This window comes from Malaclemys terrapin, chromosome 14 (genome assembly GCF_027887155.1).
Source record: "Malaclemys terrapin pileata isolate rMalTer1 chromosome 14, rMalTer1.hap1, whole genome shotgun sequence".
In the NCBI taxonomy this organism is placed as follows: Eukaryota; Metazoa; Chordata; order Testudines; family Emydidae; genus Malaclemys; species Malaclemys terrapin.
Genome location: NC_071518.1, coordinates 29,320,824 through 29,347,641, shown reverse-complemented (window position 1 = coordinate 29,347,641; position 26,818 = coordinate 29,320,824). Strand labels below are relative to the sequence as shown.

The 26,818-nt window shown below is 37.9% G+C and overlaps 1 protein-coding gene across 2 annotated transcripts in view; it reads left to right on the top strand.

Annotated features, from left to right (window-relative positions):
• TOX3 (TOX high mobility group box family member 3) overlaps positions 1–26,818 on the top strand; it is a 90,420-nt gene that overhangs the window by 50,819 nt on the left and 12,783 nt on the right. The window contains exons 2-3 of one of the 2 annotated variants that reach the window (XM_054048503.1): positions 10,516–10,581; positions 14,526–14,777. In XM_054048503.1, the coding sequence (XP_053904478.1) occupies positions 10,516–10,581; positions 14,526–14,777 (318 nt within the window). Of the gene's footprint in view, positions 1–10,515; positions 10,582–14,522; positions 14,778–26,818 lie in introns of both variants that reach the window. The other variant, XM_054048501.1, reaches the window with a different exon arrangement.

Sequence of the window (26,818 nt, the reverse complement as noted above, 5' to 3'; positions counted from 1 at the left end):
AGCAGCGCTCCGGGGTTGGGGGGGGCTGTGCACTCTGGCGGATCAAAGCAAGTTCAATATAACGCGGTTTCACCTATACGCAGTAAGATTTTTTTGGCTCCTGAGGACAGCATTATATTGGGGTAGAGGTGTATATTACCTGAGGGAGCTCTGTATGTGGATGGCTGGTAGTATAAGGATTGGATATTAACTTCTTTTAGCCAAAAAATCTTTAGAGTAGCTTCTGATATGAACTGTCGTCTTTTTACAAGGTTCTCTAAAGTCTTCCTGTGGGAAATTTGTGGGCATATGCAAATAGGAAATGAATGTGCTTGCAGAAGAAAATGTATTATTCTGTATTTTAACATGTATTTTTTAATGATAATATATCTCACAAAGTTAGAATTAAACTATTTTTATTATACTGTGCCTTAGTGGATGCCTGAAGGTAAATGAGCTTTCAAAATATATGTAGAAATGCAGGAAGGATGAACTCACGAAGTATCCATAACCTGCTTGTTGACCAATGACCTAGTACTTCATGCAAATACACACAAATGCTCGCTTTTGATGACGTGATTTTTACTAAACCAGAGGGCTGTTAACCATTGCATAATAATTCCAACATCCCTTCCTCACCATGCCTCATTGTATGTCCTGCCTGACTTCTTCAGACCCCAACTGAACACCAATTGGTTATTTCTCATCTAACTCTCTTACATCCTAAACATCCAAGTTTCTCCATGTTGAGCTGCACTGGCTTGTCTGCTGTTACACCCATCACCCATAGCCTTTGTTGAATTTACAATTTACTTATTTCAGAAGTTTTGCTATCTTGCAAGACAAAGTACTGAGATTTGCAGGGTCTGCAAGCAGCTACAATATCCAGAGTGCCATTTTGGATTCACTCTGAGATGGAATTGACATCCCCTTTGATTTTTCTTGATTATTTTTAAAGGCTTTGGTCCAGATTTTGAACTCAGTTGTAACAGTGTAAATCCCAAGTAACTCCACTGAAGACAAAGGATTTACTTTAGATTTACATCAGTGAACCTGAGAGCCGAATATGCCTCTTCACTTTTAATTGTAAAAATAAAATGAAATAATTTGCAGTATAACCTAAAGCTTCTGAAGCATTTAAATGGCTGTGGAGACTTGCTCTTTCAGGGAAATACATCTAAAGAGCACTACATTCCTTGATTCATGGGTCCAGGAGCTATATGTCAACTATGCTTAAAGTGAAGGCACTACTTAAAAATAATTAGATGAATAGGTGGCAACTGTTGATGAATTATTTTGCATTGCAGTTGTGTGAACTGAAGAAGTAAATTGTTTTTCATGATGGGAACAAATAATATTTGGTTTATAATTTTCTGTAGCATTGAATGCAGTTGATTACGGTATTGGTGTTTGTAGATATTAGTTGATCAAAACCTCCTCCCATTCTTCACACTTTGTTGTCAGAATGATTTTAATGTATATTGTGGTGTTTGGAGTAATCAGGCTGAAGTAGCATTAGTCCAGCTTCTCATCTTTTAATTACAGACAGTTTATTGTCTATGCTGTCCCACTTTCTGCATGGCTCCCCACCAGCTAGCTAGATTTAGCAATCTCCATTAATTTAATTTGGCATTTCATTCAATCAGACAGGCTGTGAACATGATGATTTAAAAAAAAAATAATAACACAATGCTCATTCTTAATTGATGTCCTTATCAGACATTGTATTTACCAGAGCTGTAATTATTGGTCAGGCAGCAAAATCAAATCTGCCCAAATGCAGAGAAGATGTTCTCTAGTGGAATTATGAAGATACAGTACTTAGACCTGCAAAGTAATTTAGTTCTGGTCTGTAATTACATCTTTTGGGATCATTATCTTTCTTTTTATTCATATAGTATAGCCTCTCAGGAATTAATTTGCCAAAAATGATGATAGAGCTGAGATCTTTGCCATAATAATAATTATATATAATATCTACTTCCACAAACATACATCTACTTGCACAAATATATTTTTTCTACATGAAATGAATATATATAATAATGTAATGGCCATATTTAGTAGCTATAATTATATCTACTTGCACAAATATACATATTCTTGTGCAAGTAGATACTTTTGCATCTGAAATGACTATATATAATTTAATTAATGGCCACATTTAAAAGATATGGCTTCTAACTTTATTCTAGAGAGTGCCATTTTATAGGATCAACGAAATGAGAGCACAAATGATAGAATGTGGATGTCTGTCTACCTAAAATGCAGATACAAAGAATATTTGCACACACAAATTAGGTAGTTGTCTGATTTCTACTATTCACACCTTTAGTTTGTTGAGAGTGCTTTGTTAGGGCCCAGTCCTGCACCCACCCATATAATGCTTAGAAACCTACCCATTGAAGTCAATGGGCCTATGAATGAGAGTTTGCAGGAATGAGGCATAAGGGTTTGCAGAATACGGTGTTTAAACACCACAGAGTACCTGTTAAATATTTAGCCCTAAATATTTATTTTGGATATTTATTTACTAATAATTATGAAGGCACTGGTTGTTGCATTAGTTAAATATGAGTTCCATTTTCACCTAACTAAGGGATTCAACATATCTGTTCTGTAAGAGAAGTATGGCCTATCCTCCTCAGACTTGCAGTACTTACTCTTTGAGTACAGAATTACAAACTTTTCTTCTCAAGTGGCATAAATAAGTTTTGTTCCAACTCACAATATGTTCTGTTAGTATGGTACCAGTGGGCCCATTCATTGTCTTGACATATTGTGGTGTGATTTTTTTTACTATGGTATGATTTTAGTACATCTTTGCTGCCTATTCTTATTGCAAGATTTTGTTTTTGTTCTTGTTTGGAATAAAAGCTTCTCCTTTTGTTCCTTGTGTTTGCATGGTTAGTCTATACTAACGAGGAGTTTGATTGGGAATATATAATAGGTTTGCTTGGTGAGTCATGTTTCACAGTTGAAGGTAAAAGTATTATGATAATAAAAATCTTTGTTTCTGTTCGATAGGTAGCATTTTTAAAGGCACCTAAGTGGTCTAGTGGCCTAAATCCATTGAAAGTCCATTGGACTTAGGCCCTTAAGTCACCTAAAAGCGCTTTGATGCAGACATAGGACAGACACATGCGTGGAATTAAGTGGTAGGTCGCAACTTTTATTAAACTTTAACACAGGGAAGGGGCACTACCTGCCCATCACTCTCACTCTCCTCTACCAAGCATTTAGTTTGTTCCCATGCCAGGGTTACAGGGATCATTACCAGATAACCCATAACTTGGGATAGACTCTCCTCAGGCTATGCTCCAGGACTCATCTGTCTCTTGGTCCTAATACTCTCCTCCCCCCCTCCCCCCCGCTCCCCAGGAGAACAGGGGGTGCAGAAGGATAGGGACCTCAGCAAGTCTAATCTCAGCCTGCGAAGGCCACAAGATCTCACCCTATCCCATGAGCCCAAGGCCTATCACCAAAATCCCAAGTCTTTTATCTTGGAGAACTGTTCATTTTATCCTTTTAACTGCCCTGGAAACTGGCTGCAAATTGCAACGAATAAACAACTCAACCCGAGTACCTGTGTTAGGCAGTAATGTGTTCCTACTTAACCTGCTGTGGCTTGAAGATGTTATGAGGAAGGCAAAAAACTCCTTGTCCTCTGCCAATTGGCCCCTGGGAGAACAAATTCCTTCCTGACCCCCCAAAGGGTTGAATGTCTATACCTACAGCATCTGTCAGACTGGATTCCAATTCCTAGTTCGGGTGACTAGTTTGAGGCCACTGGAACGGAGCTGAAAGAGGCTCCACATGGCCTCCGCTCCATGTTAAATCATGGGAGCTGTGACATGCTGGCCAATCAGCACGCTCCCTCCTTGCTGGCCAATGGGTGCAAGAGACTTCCAGAGTGGAGAAGCGAGTGTCTTCCTCCCTTGCTGCTGGGACTGTTCCCTTTCACTGCTAGTTTCATTGAGACAAGTGGATGGCATTTTGAAAATTTTACCCATTGGTCTATCTTCAAGTTACTTACTGTATTTCTCTATCTGCTTCTTTCTAGTGTGAATACCAGGGATGAGTTCTCTCAAGACTAAATGTTCATTTTTATTCACTAATTTTCAAAACAGATTTATACTAGGGTTTTGGTAGTTAAAAGGATGGTAATGTGTACAGTTATTATTTAAATTATTATTATTTAAGAATTGCTAAGTATTATATGTAAAATCCTGGCCCCATTGAAGTCAGTGGCCATACTATCTTAGTGGGACCAAGATTTCATCCTACGTATCTAAACTCTCCCCATCTCACTCATAGTTAATGTTCTGAAAATCATGGGATATTTTAGAGCGAATTATTCTCCACCATATTTTTCATACTTTCAGATTTGAGGCTTATTGGTACAGCTGTGAAAATATGGTCATGTTTTTAGAACAGGGTATTATATAAAGTTGATTATCTACTGTAGCTTATATTTTACTTTCTGGAAATGTGTTTTGCCTCATCACTGCTACAGAAGAATAACACATTCAATAGCCCATATTTATTTTTTGAGATTTTGAGGAGGCTATGTTGGAGAGTAAGCCAGACTCTATGAACCTCTCACCTGTGATGTGTTCGTGACAGTATTGCCTCAGCTCCTCGTTTCATATGAATTCATGAGAATTTCAACTTTCATTAAAAAAAAAAAAAAAAAAAGTGTCTAGCCCTCCTGGCGGCAGGGAACAGATTGAAAACCCTAAAGGCAAGTACACCATACAGGTTCAAAAACCAGAACGCAAATAATCAGAATCTAAATTATTGTTGTTATAAAATCTTGTGATTTTTAAGCTAACATCATGGTGTTTTAGGACCTGATTCATGATTTGTGAGTGTCTGAGGTAGGCAATACTGCAAGTGAAAGGTATAAGAGTTAAAAAGAATATTGCACAATATTTAAAGCCTAACCGTGGTCCTTGGGTTGATTTGACTTTGTCCATTAGGACAAGCATGTAGGGTGGGAAAGAAACTTTAACCTAGTGATACTCAGACCTTAATGGCTCAGGAGCCAAATTAGCAATCAACATTACTCAGAAGAGCCACAGTAGTGTAAATTAATTGTTTCACTTACTATATCTTTTTCTTTCTTTCTTTCTTTCTTATTCTCACTAAGTATTATTATTTTATCAACTACAGTAACATAGTAAAAGCATTCTTAATAACTTAGATTGCTTAATAATTAAATCACAGTGTTTTAATAGCATGTTCTGTAAAGAGCTGCAGGAGGTACATTACAGAGCCACTTGCACTCCTGAGCCTCAGTCTGAGTATCACTGCTTTAACCTAATATAGGAAAAATGTTTTTAAAAACTGCAATGTGTAGTGAGATTAGACATTTCAGTTCAAGCTTTGTAATCGAAAGTATGTAATTGAGAAGACCAGCAATGGTGGTCTATGGAATACAGAATGGCAATTACTTGACTGCTTTGGATTGGCACTAATAACAAGCTACAAGAGATTTCTTACCATTCTCCAAAGTGAAAACAAACACCCTCCCACCTACCTAACCTTATGATAGAGTAAAAAGGATGAAATCCTGGCCCCACTGAAGTCCATGGCTATTTAACCCCAAGGATTGTTGTAATTTTAAAGACATAGAACCAAATAATGTCATTAGTTTTAATGCAAAGCTCCCACTCATTTGGATGGGCATTGCTAGGGCCCTACCAAATTCACGGCCATGAAAAATGCATCACAGACCATGAAATCTGGTCTTGTGTGCTTTTACCCTATACTATACAGATTTCCCAGGAGAGATAAGTGTTTCTCACATTGGGGGTCCTGATCCAAAAGGGAGTTGCAGGGGGGAGGTCGCAAGGTTATTTTAGGGGCGTTGCGGTATTGCCACCCTTACTTCTGTGCTGCCTTCAGAGCTGGGTGGCCAAAGAGTGGCGGCAGCTGACTGAGGGCCCACCTCTGCAGGCAGCAGCGCAGAAGTAAAGGTGGCAATACCATACCATGCCATCCTTACTTCTGCATTGCTGCTGGTGGTGGCTGTGCCTTCAGAGTTGGGCTCCCGGCCAGCAGCTGCCACTCTCCAGCTGCCCAGCTCTCATGGCAGCGCTGCCGCCAGCAGCAGCACAGAAGTAAGAGTAACAGTATTGCACCTCTTCCCCTCCCCCCCAAACATAATAACCTTGCCACCTCCCCACAACTCCTTTTGGGGTCAGGACTCCTACAATTACAACACCGTGAAATTTCAAATTTAAATAGCTGAAATCATGAAATGGATGATTTTTTAAATCCTATGACCGTGAAATTGACCTAAATGGCCTGTGAATTTGGGAGGGCCCTAGGCATTGTACATGCAGAATGAATGAAAGAGATGATTTGTTTGTTCAAAACAGTTTTATCTTGCCTGCTTTTCTTTTTTCAACGCATTGCAGAAAATGAGGGTGCATATACAGTTTCTTTTGCTCCATCAAAATACAGTGTGCATATGTAAAAGTGAGACTGCGTGCAAATCTTAGTCAGTATTGGAACTGGACTTTGTGCAATTCTTGAAATCAAACAAGCATGAGCTAATGGCTGAACACAGGACTGGCAGGCAGTAAAACTTCTTGTTTTCAGTTGGGCCGCAGACTTGCTTTGTGACCTGGGAAAGTCACTTATGGTTCCTCTCTTTCTGTATAACTGGGATACCACTGCATGCTGCTTCAGAGACTTTTATTTATTAATAGTTGTAGAGTGCTTTGGGATTTTCAGGTGAAAGACACCGTACAGTACGAAGTATTACTGACTATTATTACTAAGTAATTTTTAAAACAAAACATAGGCCAACTCAAACAGTAAGGTATCAGGGCTAGATCCAGCAGCTAGATCCACCTTAATGCCCCAGTCAGTGAAGCATCACAAGGGTTGCGCTCATGTGAATTACATTGCAGGATCTAGTCCTCCTTTTGCACCCCTATTCTCAAGTATGTAGACTACTGGTATATGTTAGTCTGGGCAAGTGAGTTCCCAGAAAATAAATGGAGATAAGTGTTGACTCATTTCACACAACACATTTGATTTGTCTACCCATTCTAAATTAAATATTTTACTAAAATAGAATAGAACTCCTTGTTCTATTTAGAATGATTTATAACTGTTCCCAGATGATCATAAAGTGTTTCTAAATTAAAAGCCATTAATTATAGCTTTATATAGATACAAAAGATATGCAAGAAGTGCTTTGTAATTCCAGCTCTGCACTTCAGGTGAGAGCTTTTAAAATTACTTGGACCATTGGAGCCACCTGCTTGACTAACTGCTGAGGGCCCTGTGTTTCAGTACTCATCAGTGCATTGCCGTGTTAACATTGTTACTGATTTTTCTCATTTCTCCAGGGCAAATACTAATTAATGGATACAATTCACAGCTGATTAGCTGTAGTTTCTTCAGTAATTACATTCGCATACTAACTGTTCAGAAGAGGATTTCTAACCCAGTTCTTATTTCACTCTAAGCTTAATTTGTTTTTTGAATTGTTTAGGTCCTTAGGATAATAACCATTTTATTTTCCTGTGTCATTTGTGGTTACTATTAGATAATAAGTAAGTTTAATCTTTAAAATGTTCACTGATAAAACATAGTTTGTCTTAAATGGATTTCTAATTCACAGACAAAAATCTACAATTAAATAATGTAGAAGTTGTGATACACCCGAAAAAGCACAGGTACTGCATGGTCTGAGGTTAGTTCCTGAAGTTATATAAAATAGGAGCTGCAATTCTCAATCACAATAGCAAGTTAAAAATGTAGTTGCAACCTTCACTTTGACTTTCCTTGTTTTCTCATTTTGTTCCACATTCTTAATGACACACAAACATAATTTTCAATCTGTGAATTGCTTTTTTTTCACTTTAAGAGCATAAAGTTGAGGGAAAAAAAAAGTTATGGCATTCAGATCTGCTGCAACCTATGTTGTACTTAAGTATATGGAGACGAAGAAAGTACATCATTCTAACCCTTTTTAAAGGTATATAGACAAAACCTGGCCTGTTGTGAGCAGGTCCAATCTCAGGAAAGATATGCTAGTTTTATAGTAGGGTTGAATTTGGCTCTACCCAGTAGATTGTGATAAAATCACTCTCTTGTACATGACTGTATTTAGATATTATTTTAACAAGTGGTGTTTTTTTTTGTTACTGTAGAAAAGAACATCTCCTTTGGAGCCATTATAGTTTTTCATGTAAATCCTTCTTAGTTCTCGGCTCACTGACATGAGAAATCTATCATGTCAGTCTCACTGCTGTGCATGAGTACTAAGTCTGTATGCTAAAAATCCAAAATCTTGTCTGGAAAAAATTCCTGTGAATACGCAATGGCTGACTCTAAAAACTGATCCCCTGAATTTTATATCTACATCATCTTTAGATATATAGTTAGTTGTAGTTATGACACAGTATAAGTATGCCATAAACACCAGTTTTACTTAGACCATGTACTAGATACAGTTTGTGTATCGCTTTGTATTTTGGGGTGGAGATTTTACTCTCTAATTTTGTAAGTTGCAGTTGATCTCTTACCTTCCCTTCTCCCCATAGTTCCTCCCGTTCTGTCTTCTACCCTGTTTCTAAACTCTGTTATCTACAAGGGCATGATCCACCGGCCAGTGAAGTCAATGGAAGGACATTAATTTTACTACAGTGGGCTTTGGATCAGTTCCCTTTACCCATCTTCCTTTTCTTCTCTCCTCCCAATGCTGCTGCAGTTGTCCCATATTTGAGTTTGGGGAAAGGTTCTTGTGAAAGTCTTTCAGGGAAATTAGCCCTATCAAGAAAAGACCCAGTTTTCTCCCTCCCGCCCCCAATCCCATTCTCTGATGCTGCAGGTATGAGGGGCAAGGTCTGAAACCTCTTCATCGCCAAGACCTCCAGGCAGTAAGTTGGATAAAGTACTGAGTGAAGGTGGAGGACATACCTTTTCATTATGGATTCATCACGCTCTGGCAGCATTATAGGATTTTATCATTTCAAACAGACAATTGTGGGGGTGGCTGTGAAAGTGAATATTTCTCCATCCTCAGACACTCATTGTAGAGCCCCGTAGTATCAAAAATGTCTATTTTAAAAAAAATCATTTCAAATAAAATGCACGCAAGACTTTGTAAGACAAGGAAAAGATCCAAGGAAAGATTTATATTTGAGTTATAAAACTCAGAAAATAGGAGGCCAGGATAGAAATGCTGATGCAACCTTAACTCTCATGGTGTGAGAAGGCCATTTTATGGACAGTGTATAAAAAATTAACGTGTTCAGAGATCTCAGCAATCCCTTTTTCTCACTCTTGCCCACAGTGCTATGTTAGGTATTAAATATTAGTTTGCAACAACACTAATGAACATAGATAACATCTATGTTATCTTTTTTGCTACCCTTTATTATATTTTTTCACTATGCCTCATAGTAAATAGAACCTTAGAAACACAAAGGAGGGTTGAAACTCCATAGCTTAGTGTTGCAGCTGACAGCACAAACACACCAATGATATTTGTTCTTGAAAAGCAAAGCTTATGAAATGCTCTTGTGTATGTGTTGAGAATACATATAAAGATAGTTACCAGTCTACCTATTTTCCTACAAACATCTGACTGCTGCCATTTAAGAGAGCAGTGCATGTAAATCACCAGTTAGCCAAATACTGGTAATATCCTCTTTTCCATACTAGTCTCTAAAAAGAATAAATATTTCTCAAATACAGTCAACTGATAATCATGATTCAGACTTTGAAAGAAGGAAATTTGGGGGAGAAAATCTCCATGAGGATACCTGTTGATGGTTCACATGTGTGGGAGGAAGTGGCCCTCAATGGAATGGGGCACTGACTGACCACAAACCTGGCAGATCCCCCCGCACAATTCCCCTATCCCTGCTCTCCATTGGCTCCCTGGCAGTGTGACTCCATTGGAATGAGAACTGAGCAAAAGATTTCAAATTTTTGAATGGGTGGGAGGAGACGAGGGAGAAGTGTTTAAAAAAAAAAAAATCTTGCAGACTTCCTTCATCCTCCCTCCCTCTCTTTCCTTTTTAAAATCAGCTCTAATTGAAATCCTGCTACTGGGGACTCCCCAGGCATTGGTTCCCCTCAGGACCTCCTGGGTGATGGGTGGGCCTTTGCAGAAACATAATAGAGCCTGGGGATGAATTATCTATTTCTGAGAATGGACCCATGAAGTGCTTGGTTGATAGAGGTGATTTGTGCTGCAGAGTCAACTGACCCTGCGTTCTGCATGAGAAGGGGCAGATTCCATGCACAGAGTGGACCCTTCCTATGCACAATTGGGGGACACAAATGATCCATACTAATTCAATCAGCAGTATAATAATCAGAATCATCCAGCTTGGTTGTGACTATAGCAGCTCCAAAAGAGCATGTGCAGATTTACATCTTCTCTTTTTTTCCGAAGCCGTTCTTTTCTGGGTAGTTGATGGGATAAAGAATATATTTTGACTGTATAGTCATAAAGGTTTATCATGGCATATATTAAAAGCCAAATATCTATTTTTCTTTCAGTTTGGAAACAATAACAACTACATGAACATGACGGAGGCAAATAATGCATTTCTTACTGCAAATGAGGTAGATGTTTTTCTTTTTATCTGTGTTCATATTCGGCTGTTTGCTTTGATAATTTAACAGACTTTCAACAGATGAAGAGTGAAGTGCTGAATTTGTATGTGTTTTATGGAGCACAAAATAAAGACTTTAATGAGAAAGAAAATAACCTGACAGCTCTCCATTACTACTCAATTTAGCTGTCCATAAGGCTGTTACTTACATAGCATGTCAATAGAAACAAATCTGCTTTATGTATGAAAAAAATTATAAACAGAAGGAAACAAATAAAAGGCACAGTAGGTGTAGATTTTGAAAGCAAGCCTAGTAGAAGTCATTAGTAGCAAATATGCTAATTTCACTCATAGATACAAACATTTTAATTTGGGTTCTTAACATTCACATAAGTTAGAAAACAAAACAACTTAGTTGGCTGCAATGTTTGTGTTGGGGGAAGGAAGAACAGACTTTCAGCCATGTTTTACACATGGGCTTGGGAACAAGCCTTGGGTCTGAACTGATGTAGGCTGACAGGTCATTGAGGTGATACATTTGGCTGCTAGCTTTTAGGAGTGGGGCTAGTCAAGGGCGGTGTGCACCAACCACAGTGTTCCTGTAGTTGTTTTTAGACCACGATCTACTGCCAGCTAGTTGTTTAGACTATCATTGCAGTAGTATTGACATCAGCTCCAGATGGAGCTGCCTTTTGGGCATACCTGGAAAATAACAGCTATTGTTCCAATGAGGGTGGAATGATAAAAAGGGCAAGATGTATTGACTAAAAAGTGTGTGCATGCGTGTGTAATATATGAATATGGAGAGAGAGGCAGAAACTGGTAGTAAGTAATATTTAATATGTACATAAGGTGTATATCATAAATCTCCTAAAGGTGAGGAAAGGTTAGAAAAATGAGCAGCCTTGACCTTATTCATTGAAAGTGACAATTCTGTCATGACTGTGCTCGTTATAGTAAAACAGAAAGTGATATGGAATTAAGTGGCAAAGAAGGTGTTACAATAAAGATGAAGGTTCAAATTAAGAGTATTATTTTATGAATCATTTTTACAATGGCCACCATCTCTTTTTATCCAACAAGACTGCTTAGATAAGGGAATATTGTTTGGCACTGGCTCCAGTGTTGTTTGTGATAATGAACACAAACCCCATCTGTAATGACAACATGATGTTTCATTCTGTAGAATTTCTTTCCTACATTTGAATCAAACATTGATGAAAGCTCTGCTGCCAGCAGCTGTTCAGAGACAATTTAATTCCAGCTGTGATAATTCACCGTGTCAGACATTGGCTGTTATATGTTGATACAACAGTTCTCCAGATTTGCATTTTTATCAAAAGGAACAAATGTTTTGAACATTTCAGTACAGATGGCATTTAACCATGCACACACTTTTTAAAAAAAATGTAAGAAATAAATATATGAAAAGTTAATAACTTAAAAAATACAATTGGTAAGATAACCCCCAGAAATGTTATACTATCTTGGTTATAACAGCACCTTTCTGCAATATCAAATCACATACCTCTTTTTACAGTCTGAATAGCCCAATGATTTGGATTAAGACTACATCACTAGAATACTTTTTTTTTTTTCTTTTAGATTACATCTCTTTTATCCTCATTCTTGGATCATTTAGAGATATTTTTAATGTATACTTATTTCAAGCAATTATATTGTGAAAATTAGTTTTATGTTAAGTACTCATCAGTTTACTCATGATTGTCTCTCTACTTGTCGTAAATTATAAAAAATGTTGCATTATTATATGGTTGCATTATATATTTATACAATTGTAATGGATTTATCCCTTTAGATGAGGAAACAAAATCCCATTCTCATAATTACTACGACCTCATAAATATGACACTTAAAACAGAGTTTCAGCGCTAGTCTAATAATACTGATTTCACCGCTTGGAGAAAGAATAAGAATATGATTAAGTGATAATATTTGCATTATAGTGTGAGCCTAACTTGGCAATTACTGCATTTGGTGTGTGTTTTGTTATTCAGTTTTTACATTTAAATGAGTGTAGCTTATTCATTAGGATTTTGCATATGGACACCGCCGTGCTAGAAAAGCATTTTATTCCCGTAAATAATGCCCTACAGAGAGAACAGTGTAAGCACTAGAACACTTTCACGTTTAGAATCCACACGTTTGCTTTGTTTTCCGTCTCTGTGTCATGATGATTACCATGACCCATTTTTAAAGCACCTTAAATATTTATTGAAATAATATTTCAAGTGTTAATTACAGTGGTAATGAAAACAGCCAAATGCCACATATCAAGAATGAGTGTTTATCCGTATTGTTAATGTGATATGTTAGATTTCATTAAGCAGTAATGGGGTAGCAAATGAGTCACAAATTACAGTTGCATCTGTTACTAGACCACATTAGTGCGAAAATAACTGCAAATGCAGCCATAGGGTTATGTTCATTAGCCAACCACTTCTCATGGCCAATCCATCCTTTGTGTTTGTGAACTCAGAGCTCCACAGTAAGAAAATGTGCGCCTTTTGTAACATGGCAATGAAAGTCAAATGTCTCCCTAATGCAGGACCAGCTTTCAAATCTGGAATTAAGTTGCGATATTCTGCATCAAGCGAGACTGCTAGAGTCTCAGCAGACTCTCTCACTATGCTCCTGCAGACTGTAGCAGTCTGGGACCTCATCATTTCTGGTGAGAGACCAATGATGACAGCTGACAGGTTCTGTATGCAAGCAAAGGTTTTACTTGTGTTTCAGTTTCCATCTTCTCTCAAGCGGTTATTAATTTATATCATCATTAACAGTTTGAAGGATGACAATTTACAGCAGTTAATGAGATCTTTCACTGAACATATCATTTTAAAATTAACTGGAATTAAGACACTCTTTCAAACCATGTAAATAATACATGAAACAATTTTTGCCCCTCTCAACTAGAATTTTGAACTAATACAAACAAATAAATCCCAGAGCAGTGTTGCGTGTTCAAAATAAAACAAAGTGCCTATTTTAGGATTGCCAGCTGCCCAGTTTGATTGAGATAGTCCTGATTTGGGTACATGTGAAATGGCCTAATTTCAAGTATTAGATTTCTATTCTTAAGCAGCAGTGGACCTGAAGTAATACACAGAAATTGATTTAGCTCACAAGAAAGAAATCTGAATAAGCATAGTTTTTTTTCAAATAAAAGTCAGCAATGTAGAGGCCAGATCCGGACTGTAGGTGAGTAAAGATTATCTTAGACACACACAAACATACACATACAAACCCTGAAGATAACTAGCAATAAATGTTCTGCTCCAGGCATCCTAACAGGTGTTTACTTAATAAAAAAAACCCACTGTTCAAACATGCTGGCCTGCTTCAAAAAACACTGGAAGCTACTATAATCACCATTGCTATTGTATAAATGTCTGTACTCCAAATAATAACCCTTCTGTAAAGGGGTCCATTATACTTCATGGGTGGAGTAGAAAAGAAATCGAAAACTGAATTATAATATTTCATGTTTGTTAGTTGTAAAAAGGAAACAAAAGATGTGCCGTGTTCAGTACTGGATTAATGGAGTGTATGTGCTACAAAATTGTCAGTATTTTATGAAGCATAAGAATAATGTAAGCCACTGATGCTATTTCAAAAACATATAAATAAAGTGGCAATTTGTTATACGGCCAAATCCAGTGTGGCTGATGTTCAGTCTAACAACAAAGACAGATGTTGCTAATTAAGTACACATTAAAAAACTGTTAATACTGATACTCCATTAAAACCATATGATAATGAGACTTAAATCTTTAATCAGAATTATCCACAAAGCCCTATGTATATGAAACTTATAAAATTTGTTATTTTCAGAGAGCTAAATAATCCAGAATTCCTTTGGTTTGCAAATCCAAAAATGGATATTTAGAATGGTGCACTCTAATATGGTTGCTTTTTCTTTTCTTTTAGCAGACATTCCATACTCCAAGCCTTGGAGATGAAGAGTTTGAGATCCCACCAATTACGCCCCCTCCTGAGTCAGACCCCACGCTAGGAATGGCAGATATACTGTTGCCCTTTCAGGGTCTAGGCGACCAGCTGCCTGGACAAGGAAATGAATTTACACCCCAGTTTCCGCCTCAGAGCTTGGATCTTCCTTCTATTACAATATCACGAAATCTTGTGGAACAAGATGGTGTAATCCACAGCAATGGATTGCATATGGTAGGCATGGTCCTTTGTATCTTTCAGTGAATTAATAACACCTGTCAAAACATAGAAATGCAGATTTTTGTGACATGTAAAAATACCTATTTTCATTGATCTCTCAAAATATCAGTCTGAGGTAGTAGAACAATAGTCACCCTTAAACATTTGCCAGTATTAAATAGATAATATTACCTGCGTATCTGCAGTACTTTACATATGATAGGAAATACTACAATTAATGGAATAGCATTATTTGCTTCACTATGGCAACTGGAAAATGTTAAGGGTAACTATTCAGGAATGTGGGCTTTGTTATTAATAAACCATGTATTGTTGAGCTGCGTATGAATGGATTTCTCTATCTTACAATAAAGGAACCAGCCTGGTAATAGTGTTAACATAAGAATTTGCAATCTGGGACTGGATTTAGAAACCCATGTCCATAGGCCAGACTCGACCACTGAATGCACTTAGGACTGCTGAGGAAGTTCATGAGAACTATATCCGCACTTTAGAGGGCAGAATTTGTCCTATAGAATTGATGGAACTGGCTCTTCCCCTGTAAAAATTCCTCCTGTGTTAGGCCAGTAAGTTCTAAGGGAATTATTTGGATTAATATAATGTTTTCGGTGGAAGGTAAGGAACTGCCTTGACAGTACCAGGGAATGATTTGCTAGCATAATACAGAGAATGTTTCTTCATTTCCTTTCCCTTTTGAACCAACCTATCGACAGTAAAGGAAATGTTTGACTATACTATGTATGTATATTCCATGGAGTTATTCTAAGGACCCTGCATTTAATCTTTTTAAATTAATAACCTGAGTTTATTTTCAGTATTTTGATTAGGTTTGGAAATACAGAATAAGATTGTCCATTGAGGATCCGCAAACACAGGGGCGCTTTACTTGTGCATGCACCTGGGAGTGGTGATAGGCTGGGGCCAGGCATCATCTACCCCTGGGCCTCTGGAAAGCCTGGGGTGGGGTGGGGTGGGGATGGGGTGCGAGGTAGAGATCTGACTGTGGGGAAAGGTTTGGCTAGCGTGATAGGTACACCATTAACCCCAACAATCAGAATCCACTAAAAAATTAGTAAAGTCTTAAGGTATATTAACTTTTTTACAGAGCCTTTTCATGCTGTAAAACTCTCTCTCTTGGGACAGCAGTGGGTTGAGGAATCTCTGGCCCGGATGACTCTGACCATATGGCTGGGAAAGTTGTAGGGGGAACTTTCAGAAGACACAGTTCCTCAAACAGACTGCCATGGTGCCTAGTAGATCTGCATGTAGCTTGCAGGGTCCAGGTATTTTATTGCCCACACTGTTTGCTCATTCCAGTGTACAGGGATTCAAATCTCACTTTATGATCTGGCGGGGAACTCTACAAAAGGGAACCTTGTAGTTTTTTTTCCTACAGGTCCCATTTTTTGAGTGGTTTTGGGGTTAGGCTATCAGATCCACAATTATTTCCAATCTCAGTGGTAAATTTACTGTACTTAGCAATTTAATTCAAACTGTAGCCATGGAGTTTAGTTTCTGTATTTCATAATAAAGAATGGCTATATATACAGCTAGACAGATATGTTATACAACTAATAGTTATTTAGTCAGATTAGCAGTTTTCTAGGAGCTTCTGCTTAGTGTGGTGAAATTAAAATACAAGTTTACTGGTGGTCTAGAAGAAAGCAAGTCATATTGTCAGTTTACAGTTTTATATAAATTGTCTTATTTTTTTAAATTAAACGCTCCAGATAAGGTAAAAGCATGGAAAGATTGGATTTCCAGAGATTCAATAATTTAAAAAATTACAAATACATGTGCAGCAAATGTTTCTTTGGATTTCTCCATTCTAGCTGAAAGCCCATTACAGCTTGCTGGCTTCATTGCAAACTTGAATGTTCCCATTAAGGTCATGATAAATAGCTAATGCTAAAAATAAATAAATTAAAACATCTCACTGCTGAGCAGGCAGAAAGTCCAAATAATTCCATGGCCAGGAGTCATAACTTTCAGACTACGATCCCTCTCCTCTGATTTCACCCTGCCTGTGTATGTATTGAGCAAAAGGAGTGATTAAACCAGAGAAAAAAAAGTTTAATAAAGTCTCAGGCTTTGGAGTAGAAGTAGGGAATTATGTGCCCAAGAAGTAGGGAATCCTGAACTGTTGTGATTTGTATGGGTATATAGTTAATACACCACAACCAATTCAGGCACAAATAATAGAATGTTTTTGACCACATCCTGCATACTTCCCCTTGGTGTTACCAGTTGGATTGTGTGAACAAAGTGACCAGGGATTTGTCTTTTAATTTTGCGTTTTTCATATTTTGTGATTCCCCACAAATAATGGCGTTGGGTGATCCCCTTCAGCTCTGCTTATGGAAGAGACCCTCTGATTGGATCGCTTCTTCTCCACTGGACCCTTCCCTCCTCCCCCCACACTAGGTTAGCTACGCTTCTGCAGAATCACGTCCTTCCTTTTCCAGGGCCCACTCTGGGGGAAGGAGTAGACACTGGGGGCTTGATTGTGTGCCCATTGAATTTGATACCATAGCTCCCATTGATTCATTGGGGCAGGATTGGTTCCTGATGGGCTAGGAGGAGACCTCGGCAAGCACACACCTCATCCTCCCACCAGCCCCTCTGCGATTTTCTGAGGAGACTGTCAACCCAAACCCCGCCCCCCACAATTCAGGTGGTACTGAGGAAGCTGTACTCTAATGGAGCTGGCTTACTAGGTAGCTGATGATGAATTGTGGGGTAGGTCCCATGGTCTGACCAGGGAGGAACTTTGCAGGGGGATTCGTGTGATGATTTCCTCCCCAGGACTGTCCCTTGTGGGTTTTACTGTGGGAGAGCCAGCTCATGTTTTTAAGTGATTACATTTTTTCTCCCCCTTCTTCTTAAACCAAACTCTTCCCCTCTCCAGAAACACTGGGTAGCTTAAGGATCTATTAAAAAATAAAGAATGGTCATCATGCAGGTTTCCCAAAACTTCTTTATCTCTATCTGCTATTCAGATACATTCCCAATGGATCATCTTTATTCTGAAAATAGATAATGAAAACAGTATATCATATTTTATATTGAAAATGGGCACTTTATTAAACTGGTAAATATTTATTAATAATATTAGAATTCATCTTTAAATTAGACATTTCATGAATTACCTTGCCTGGGAGCTATAAAAACTTTATTACAGCAATAAAAAAATGTAAAGGAGGCATTTTGACTATGAAATTTCATTTCGTGGTCAATTGAATTTACTATATCTGACAGAACTAAAGATGAGGCCATAAAATAATTATGATATTCATATACACTTACAGAACAATGCTCTTATGCAGTGATTTTGGGTAGTCATACTTTAATGGTTCATTGATAGTGTATGGCTAATTACAAAAACAGTTTCTAGATACTGAAAAACAAGCAGTAGTTTCCTTTGCTGAATACAAACAGTTAAAATAATTTGAGATGAACCACATCAAGTTCATTGGTCGTTTTCTGTATTATTAGAGAGCTTCTTGTAAGTGATAGTTATTTTAGCTTGATATAAACTTACCTTGTTGAAAAGTCCAGTAGAATTTCACCTTGAAGAAATGTCATGAGATTTTAAATCACAAATGTTGAAAAAATAAAATGTGCTTGGACAGAATTATGATTAATACAGTGTGTCTTTGGCTTTGTTCTATGTACTACCTGACATGTTCACCTATAAACTTGAATGCGGAATCGCCAGAGGCATGGTTAAAAATAGGTTATGTCAAGGTTCTCCTATGTCTCCCTTAGGGTACAGAGTTGGCTAGCTACATCATAATACTTTTACAGGCTCCTCAGATACTCCCCATAGGAGGACCAGAAAAATAATAAATAATACCTTACATTATATTCTTGATTTATTATTGCTTATATTCTTCAGTTCATGCAAAGTGCAAGCAAGATGTTTATTACCAGAATAAATGTGGTCTAGCAGTTATTAAAAGATTGTATTGATGGATTAACAATTGTTCATGCTATTAAGAACAAGATAGGTTATGATGTATTGGGACTGATTTCCTACCCTGTCACATTGGTTTTGCTTTAGAAAAGAGTGACAATTTGTCACATTGCTGATTAGCTTCATTATTATTGGCAACAACCACAATACATTTATCTTACTTAAATGCATGCTATTACATTTAAAAACAGACAACAGCAACAAAAAAGGGGAGATAAAAGGAGTGCAGTATGATTAACAGTCACATTTTAATAATATGCAAATAAAATCCTAGTATTCAAAAATGTATTAATGAAAAACGGAATGTTGATGCTTTTTTGACTTCAAAGAAACGCTTGATTTACATGATGCAGATACTAAACTTATAAATATCTGACTCAAAATAAGTAGAAATCAGTAGCAATATTCTGGCAAAAACATTTTACACTGAGGCTCTGTTGTCTGTTTAGATGATCATCTGAAAAATTATTTTAATCTACAAAAGATGGCAGTTCTATAAAACTACAACTTGTGCTCCTGAGGGTTCCTTTTTTTTAACACCTCTCTATAATCTGCCCAGCCTGCTGAGTAGCATTGACATCAGTAGTACATCAATTTCAGAAAGTGGATTATTTTTACTAGACAGCTATTGTGACATATTGGGTCAGTCATAAATGAAAGATATTCATGCAAGCATGCAATACTTGTAATGAAGTCTCACTCTGACCTTCTGTATGATTGATTCTGTAATTTAGTTTTCTCAGGCAGTGCCTGAAATGAAATGAAATCATGTTGAACAAGTTTTGAATACCCACAGTGCACCAGGAGAAGAAAAATCTGCAGCCCCAGAGGCTTGAGAGAGAGCAGCTGAACGATTTATCTCCATGCTATTATAGCCTTTGCCAGCGTTCAACATTTCTTTCTTTCTTTCTTTTTTTTTCTTATTTGGCTTAAGTACTTAATTCTGCAGGTAGCTGTAAATGGGAAAATAAAATGCTGTTCAGATTTAAAATGACAGGACAGGAGTATGTGCAGGGGACTGATAAAATATCTTGAATAGAACTGACCTTTCATGTAGCTGAAAGTTACTGGGGGATTCATCCTCATAATTACCATATAGATTATTTTTATTTCTTTCCAGCAATGAAACATTTCAGAGAGCAGTAGTGCTGATTGAATGAAAATTGAACTTGTTAACATTCTTTTCAGCTTAGCCTGTTGTACATAACAGAAGGTTAGCTTTGATGAATTTCGAAATTCTCTTTCTGATATCCAAGAAACAGACAGTAAAGTAATTTTCTCTTTTCAGTCTGATTTTTTTAATCCAAAAAAGTATAGATTTTACAAAAACAAACTGATTAATTTACATATATTGCTCCATATATTTTACTGACTGTTGGAGAAATTGTGTTTTCTGTTTGGTGAGGATTTGATCCTATTTGAGTTTTATGATTGTGACAATACCCTGATTACATTTAGGATCCTGCCCAGATACACTTAATTCATTTTGGAATAAACTCATCTTTAATTATGTTACAAGTTAAATGTGGGACTGAGGTCAAAAATCAAAAAATGATGGTGGCTGTAACTGAGATAATAAGAGACTTTTAAATAAACAGTGAACCGATATCATGGCCTTAAAGAATTTAGTTGCAATTTTTATCCTGTTAGAGGGCAGTAAATATGTCAACTGAAGAAGGAAATGTTATAAACATCTCAAAATAGTGGTGCTTTTTACTTAAAGATCTGAATCTTACTGTATTTAATCCCAAATTGCTAATTTAGTTTTTCAGTGACTAGATTAACTCAAAATTGCCAAAATTAAAACTTAAAAAAAACCCTAGTTTAAATGGCAAAAAAGTCTTCATTTCAGGCAATTACTTCACCACACATGACTGCATACCTCTAATTTATATCTTTAATTTTCATTTACAAAGAAAATTCCATGTAATCTTTTTTAATATTCAGTTTATAATTTTATATTTTGAGAGAAAGTAGGTTTTCAATTAATACAGAGTTATAGCTATGTTTAATGTGTTACAGATAAAACAGTTATTTCATGGGTCATTAATATGTTTAATGCCTGGAACGTTCTATTAAAACAAGCCCTTGTTATTGTTATGAACATGTTTATTGCCATCCTTAATAGGAAAAAATAGAACTTATTCTGGAAGGTGATAATTATTCATTTATAGGAACAGTGGCTATTTCTCAGCAGAAGAGATCTTTTACTTTCAGTGATTTGATTTTTTTCTCAAGAAACTGTGGGCCACTAAATTTCAGATTAAGATAAATAGTATTAATCTGTTTTATACTTGAGTTGTACTTTAGGAATAGTAGTTTTTATAGTCACCCCTTTCAAGAAATACAATACCCACAGACGTTATCTCAAAATAAATAATTGCTGTTGACTAAGTGTAACTAAAACTAAGGGGTACTCTTAGGGACCAATCCTGCAAGAAGCTGCATGCCTTTGGCTCTCATTGAAGTCAGTGAGAGTTGTGTGTATTCAGTGCCTTTCAAAAGATGCTTAGCACCTTGGAGGAGTAGACCCTTAATTCTCAGTTAAGGTGTCATAAACATACAGCTACGGGTAGCATAAAATCCCTCTTTACCATGTAAAGTGTTAATCCTCTTTTACCTGTAAAGGGTTAAGAAACTCAGATAACCTGGTTGGAACCTGACCAAGAGGAGAAGATACTTTCAAATCTGTGGGGGAAGGTTTTTGTTTGTGTCTTTCTTTGGTTCTCTAGGAGTTAGCAAAGGAACCAGGGCAGGGTAAATACATCTCCCTAAGCCATATCTGGATTAAGCGTCTAGTATTGCAGAAATAGTAAGTAATAGCAAAGAAATGCGTTAGATTATCTTTTGGTTTAGCTTGTGAATTTTCCCTGTGCTAAGAGGGAGTAACTTTAAAGTTTTGCCTAGAGGGGAAATCCTCTGTGTTTGGAATCTTTTTGTTACCCTTTAAAGTTACCTTCTATCCTGATTTTACAGAGGTGATTCTTTTATCTTTTTTTTTAAATAAACTTTTTTAAAGAACCTGATTGTTTTTCAGTGTCCTAACGACCCAGGGGGGTTGATCTGTGCTCACTTTGTAACCAATTGGTTAGGATATTATTCTCGAGCCTCCCCAGGAAAGGGGATGTAGGGATTTGGGGGGATATTTTGGGAGGAAGTAAGGCTCCAAATGACCCTCCCTGAATGTTTGTTTAAATCACTTGGTGGTGGCAGCGATCAAGGACAAGGTGGAACTTGTGCCTTGGGAAAGTTTTAACCTAAGCTGGTAAAAATAAGCTTAGGGGGTCTTTCATGTGGGTCCCCACATCTGTACCCCAGAGTTCAGAGTTGGGAAGGAACCCTGACATAAGGCTTTGCAATACCAGTGTGCATTGGAATCACGATAATTGGTTTTATACCTGCGGATTTGAGTTCAAAGCTCAGTTGAACAACTTTTGGGATTTCTAGAGGTGTAAATAAACAGTATATATAGCCCACTCAATTTACAGTAACAATCCCAGCTACAGCAGACAACCACTGCAGTTTGACACAATACTAAAGCAAATACAATCCTTCCCTATCTTGGTGATGGACTAAAACATCTAACTGGTCTTTTCAGACTCTAGTTTATTATGCCCTCAATGCCATTTTAATTTTGTATGTTTCAATGTAGACAAAACAGTCTCTTTGCTATAAGACGTGTTTCCTCCTTCCTCTCCTCTTGATACAAATTTAACAAATCCAGGTGCTAGTGAACTTGTTACAGTACAGACAAACAAAAACACCAAATGCATCATGCATCATACAAAATGATGCAACTCAGAGCAAAATGGAAACTGAGTATATTGAAATGAGAATACCCATTTATGATCCATTAGTCAACATGGACTCCTGCCATACCATAGAAACCTTGAATGAAACCTTAGCAGCAATATGATACAGATTGGCAGTATTTGCCTGAGACACCCATCCATTGAGCTGGTGATGTTGCTTCTAGTAAATATTAAGGGGTTTTGCTGAGTCACTGGTGCAGGTGACTTATTACCCTTCCAGATATGTGAGGGGCTTTCTAGAAAGAGAGAGGAAGGATCTAAGTTGTGGTTGAGTACTGAAGAAGATAAATTAATTATTTAATATGAATATAGCAGGACTGCCTTTAGGCCAACCAGGCTGAGACAATATTGTGATAGGCACAATAGGAATATATAGAAAAGTCTGCAGTCTAGGAGCAGCCAAGCCTCGGATGAGTTCTGTGGAGTGAAGGAGTGAGCGGAATTTGTTATCTTGTTAATTTCTGTGTTAATATACCAAATTCCAAGACAGAAGTGGGATCTACACCATGTATGGATTGTTTTGAAATGTAGTTGGAAAAGGCAACTATCACGTGGTTTAAGGTGTGATTTTTTTTAAAAATCTTTTTGAAAAAAGTGATATAAAAGAGGAAAATTGGAGGAAGTCTTGACTTAGGGCAGGTTTTCACTACCCGCCGGATTGGCGGGTAGTGATCGATTTATTGGGGGTCGATTTATCGTGTCTAGTGTACACGTGATAAAATCGATCCCCGATCACTCTCCCCGTCGACTCCGGAACTCCAGCTCGCAAGAGGCAGAAGCGGAGTCGACGGGGGAGCAGCAGCGGTCGACTCGCAGGCGTCCTCATGGCCAGGTAAGTCGACCTAAGATATGCAGACTTCAAGTTGCATATCTTAGGTCGACCCCTCCTCCCCCACTAGTGCAGACTTGGGCTTATATGATGATAAGCTGCAGCAGACCAACAAGAACAACCAAGATAGTTCTAAGAATGGTAGCAAGCCCAGTCTGCAGCCCAATTCCAACAGCAGCAATTCCAGGACCAAATGTTCCAGACACACCATTCAGGCTACCAGTAGCCATCCTCCTTTCTCCGTTCAAGATGGGACTGAATGATGACCGTGCCTGGTCACCTTTGAGCAGATGGACACTGCTGTTGCCTGGGAGTAGTCCTGGGATGTCCATTTTTGCTCCTTTCCAAGTTCTTTTCTGGCCTTTGTTAAGAACGCTGCCACTGACTACCTTCATTTTCCCTGGCTGCCATCCTAGACTGGGTTAGGAACTTTGAGGAGAAGTACCAGCAGCATTTCTGGGGGAAGCTCTTTTCCTCAGGGTTGTGGCTGCACTCCTTCACCTAGTAACTAACCTACGAGGTGACTTGGTGTCTCAAGCCTGAATATTAGTCAGTGGAAGAAATTATAGATTGGTTTTAGGCCGTCTGCTTAAGAGTTGCAGACTTGGGTGGACCCACATTGACTGTCTATGCTGGCAGAGGTTGTGCAGCACACACAAGACTACATGGAGAAGCTGAACTACCAGAGGGACCACCACAGCCATGCTGTAGCCCAACCCTGAAAGACAGTTCATGAGCCAAACTCAAAAAAACATCAGAGAAAACTGAACGGATCATAGGATTAGAAGTAGGGAGTTAAAACACATTCTCTCCCAGACTGTAGGGAGAGCTGGCCACACCTCCTAACCCATCTTTTGTTTGTGAAGGGAGACATATAAAAAAATTCTGTGCCATAAGGAGGTGTGACATGGAGATATGTGAGATCAGGCCGACAGAAAGGGACACACCTAGATTTAGGGGTGATTCAGCAGTTGCTCCTTTGTCCGCTCTTTGTGTTAGAAAGGAACTGAGATATATCCAAAACTTTGCAGGCGTGTAATGATGGGGAGATATGTGGTCTTTCTAAGATCTCTGGGGCCTCCGGGGGATGAACTGTGCCTGTATGAGTGGAAGGCAGAGTGGCTTTTTGACCTGAGAGACTTGTAGTGCACTTTAGACCAGAAGATTTAAAACAGCCTACGTGTTTTCAGGTAGAAGAACCTGTGCATGTCTTCTCTGTCCAGAAGAACTTCTAGATGTATCTTGCAGCCTTAATTCCCTGTGAATGGAGATGGTCATTTATCCTTTCCCGTTGTTGTGGGACAAGGCTAAACTTTCCTCTCTCCAGGGACATGAGAGTGTGGCTCATGGCTATGCAACAGGAGATGCTGGCAACCACAGTTGGGCTGGTATTTTACTAATCTGTATATTTGAAAACATGAATACTTCTTGAATGGTGGAAATACTGAGCAAAACTTTGTGTTGTATTTCATAAAACAAGGATTGACTCTATGACAGATAAAAGCATCCTGTTAGTATGATTTTTTTTTTTGATGGACGGACAAATTCAAATCTTATAAAAATGTGATTAATGGATTATTTTATCTATACTGCAGTTGTGGAGAGAGAGCATGGACGATTTCCTTTAGAGAGATGCTGACTTACAAAATCTGAGTAATTTACAGATAGGAACAACCGATGGTTTTGCTTTTTATATTGAAGTAAATTTATCAGTTGGATTACGTCGGCTTATGTTATCTTGACAGTGACAAATCTGAAGGGCAATAGAATGCGTAATGTTTTAAGTCAACTTTCAAGGGGGTAGTTGGTATACCCACAGAGTAATTTGCACACATAAGTGTAGGATTTGGAATACATACTTTTCTAGGGACATTTACCATATCCTTCCTTTAAAAAATGACCCACAAAGTTCAGAGTTTGATCCTGGTCCTGTGTCTTTATATAGACAAAATGTCTATTGGACTCAGTCCTGACAGTGTTTTTCTGCAATACTCCCACTGAAATTAAGTGGAAGTGTTGCCTAAATAAATTATTCTGGATTGGCCCCATTGATTTTAACAGTATTTTTAAAGGTATCAAGACTTCAGGATTGCTCAAAAGAGTAATTTTCTAGTGATTTGATCCTAAAATTCAGAATTCTATTTTTAAAATATCATATTAAATGTTCATGTAGGGTGAAATTCTCCTGTCTGCAGAAGACTAGTGCAATGCCATTACACCGAAGTCACTGTCAAAATAGGGTTTAAATGGGATGTAAGCAGCATACAGGTTCATGCTAGCCCCTTGCACCAGGTGAATTTCACTCTCTTCTATCAAGAGGATTATTAAATTGTTCGCCTTAATTTCTGCTGGATGTTTTGTAAGTTTGATGTTACAAGAGCAACATCTAGCAGTGTCCTTGGTTGGAAGGAAAGGCTGTATAGTTCCAATTTTATCTGCATTGCATATCATATACTGAAGTCTGCAACATTGTGCTGGTGCACTGCAGTAGTTGCCTCAGTTACTTCGTGAGGGAAGTGGGAGATAAACAATTCAAAAGGACAATCCTTTAAAAAAGGATGCTTACAAAAAAGACTTTTAGATAGGTTGGCAAAGCAGTGAGCAGTCTGATGTCTGGAGATCCTCTTGGTTCCTTTGATCTTGCCTTCTGTGTATCACATTACACTGAGATAATAGTGTAGAGCTCTAGGACTATGAACAGTTAAGTTTTGCACATATCTATAATGGACACTAAGATTTGCTTGCGGATAGTTTGAGAGGGGAGAGTTTTGATGGTAAAACATTTTGGGCTAAATATTGGCTTGCCCCCAGCCTGGGTGTTCTTGAAGGGGCAGGTTTGCTGACTCCCTCACAACAGTGCTTTTGCACAGGACTTCACCATAACTTTATCTTCAGTGCTCTTGAGGGATATTAAGCAGAGTTGGGTGAAACTTTGGGTATGTCTACACAACAATAAAACACATGCAACTGGCCCATGTCTGCTGACTTAGGCTCCTGGGGTTTTCAGTCTGCAGGGAGTTCATACAAATCCTTTCCCTTTTTTATTTCAAATTCATACAAGTTTGCATCCCCTGAATTCTTATAAAAACAACAAGGAGTCTGGTGACACCTTAAAGACTAACAGATTTATTTGGGAATAAGCTTTCATGGGTAAAAACCTCACTTCTGAAGATGCATCTGAAGAAGTGAGGTTTTTACCCACGAAAGCTTATGCCCAAATAAATCTGTTAGTCTTTAAGGTGCCACCAGACTCCTTGTTGTTTTTGTAGATACAGACTAAAATGGCTACCCCCGATACCTGAATTCTTATGATATTCAAACTTGATTTAGCCCTGGTGCTACTGAACTCTTGTGTTTTGTCTCATTTTTGTGTCAGAACCATGGAGAACTTGCCAATTTCAACTCAAAACCATAAATC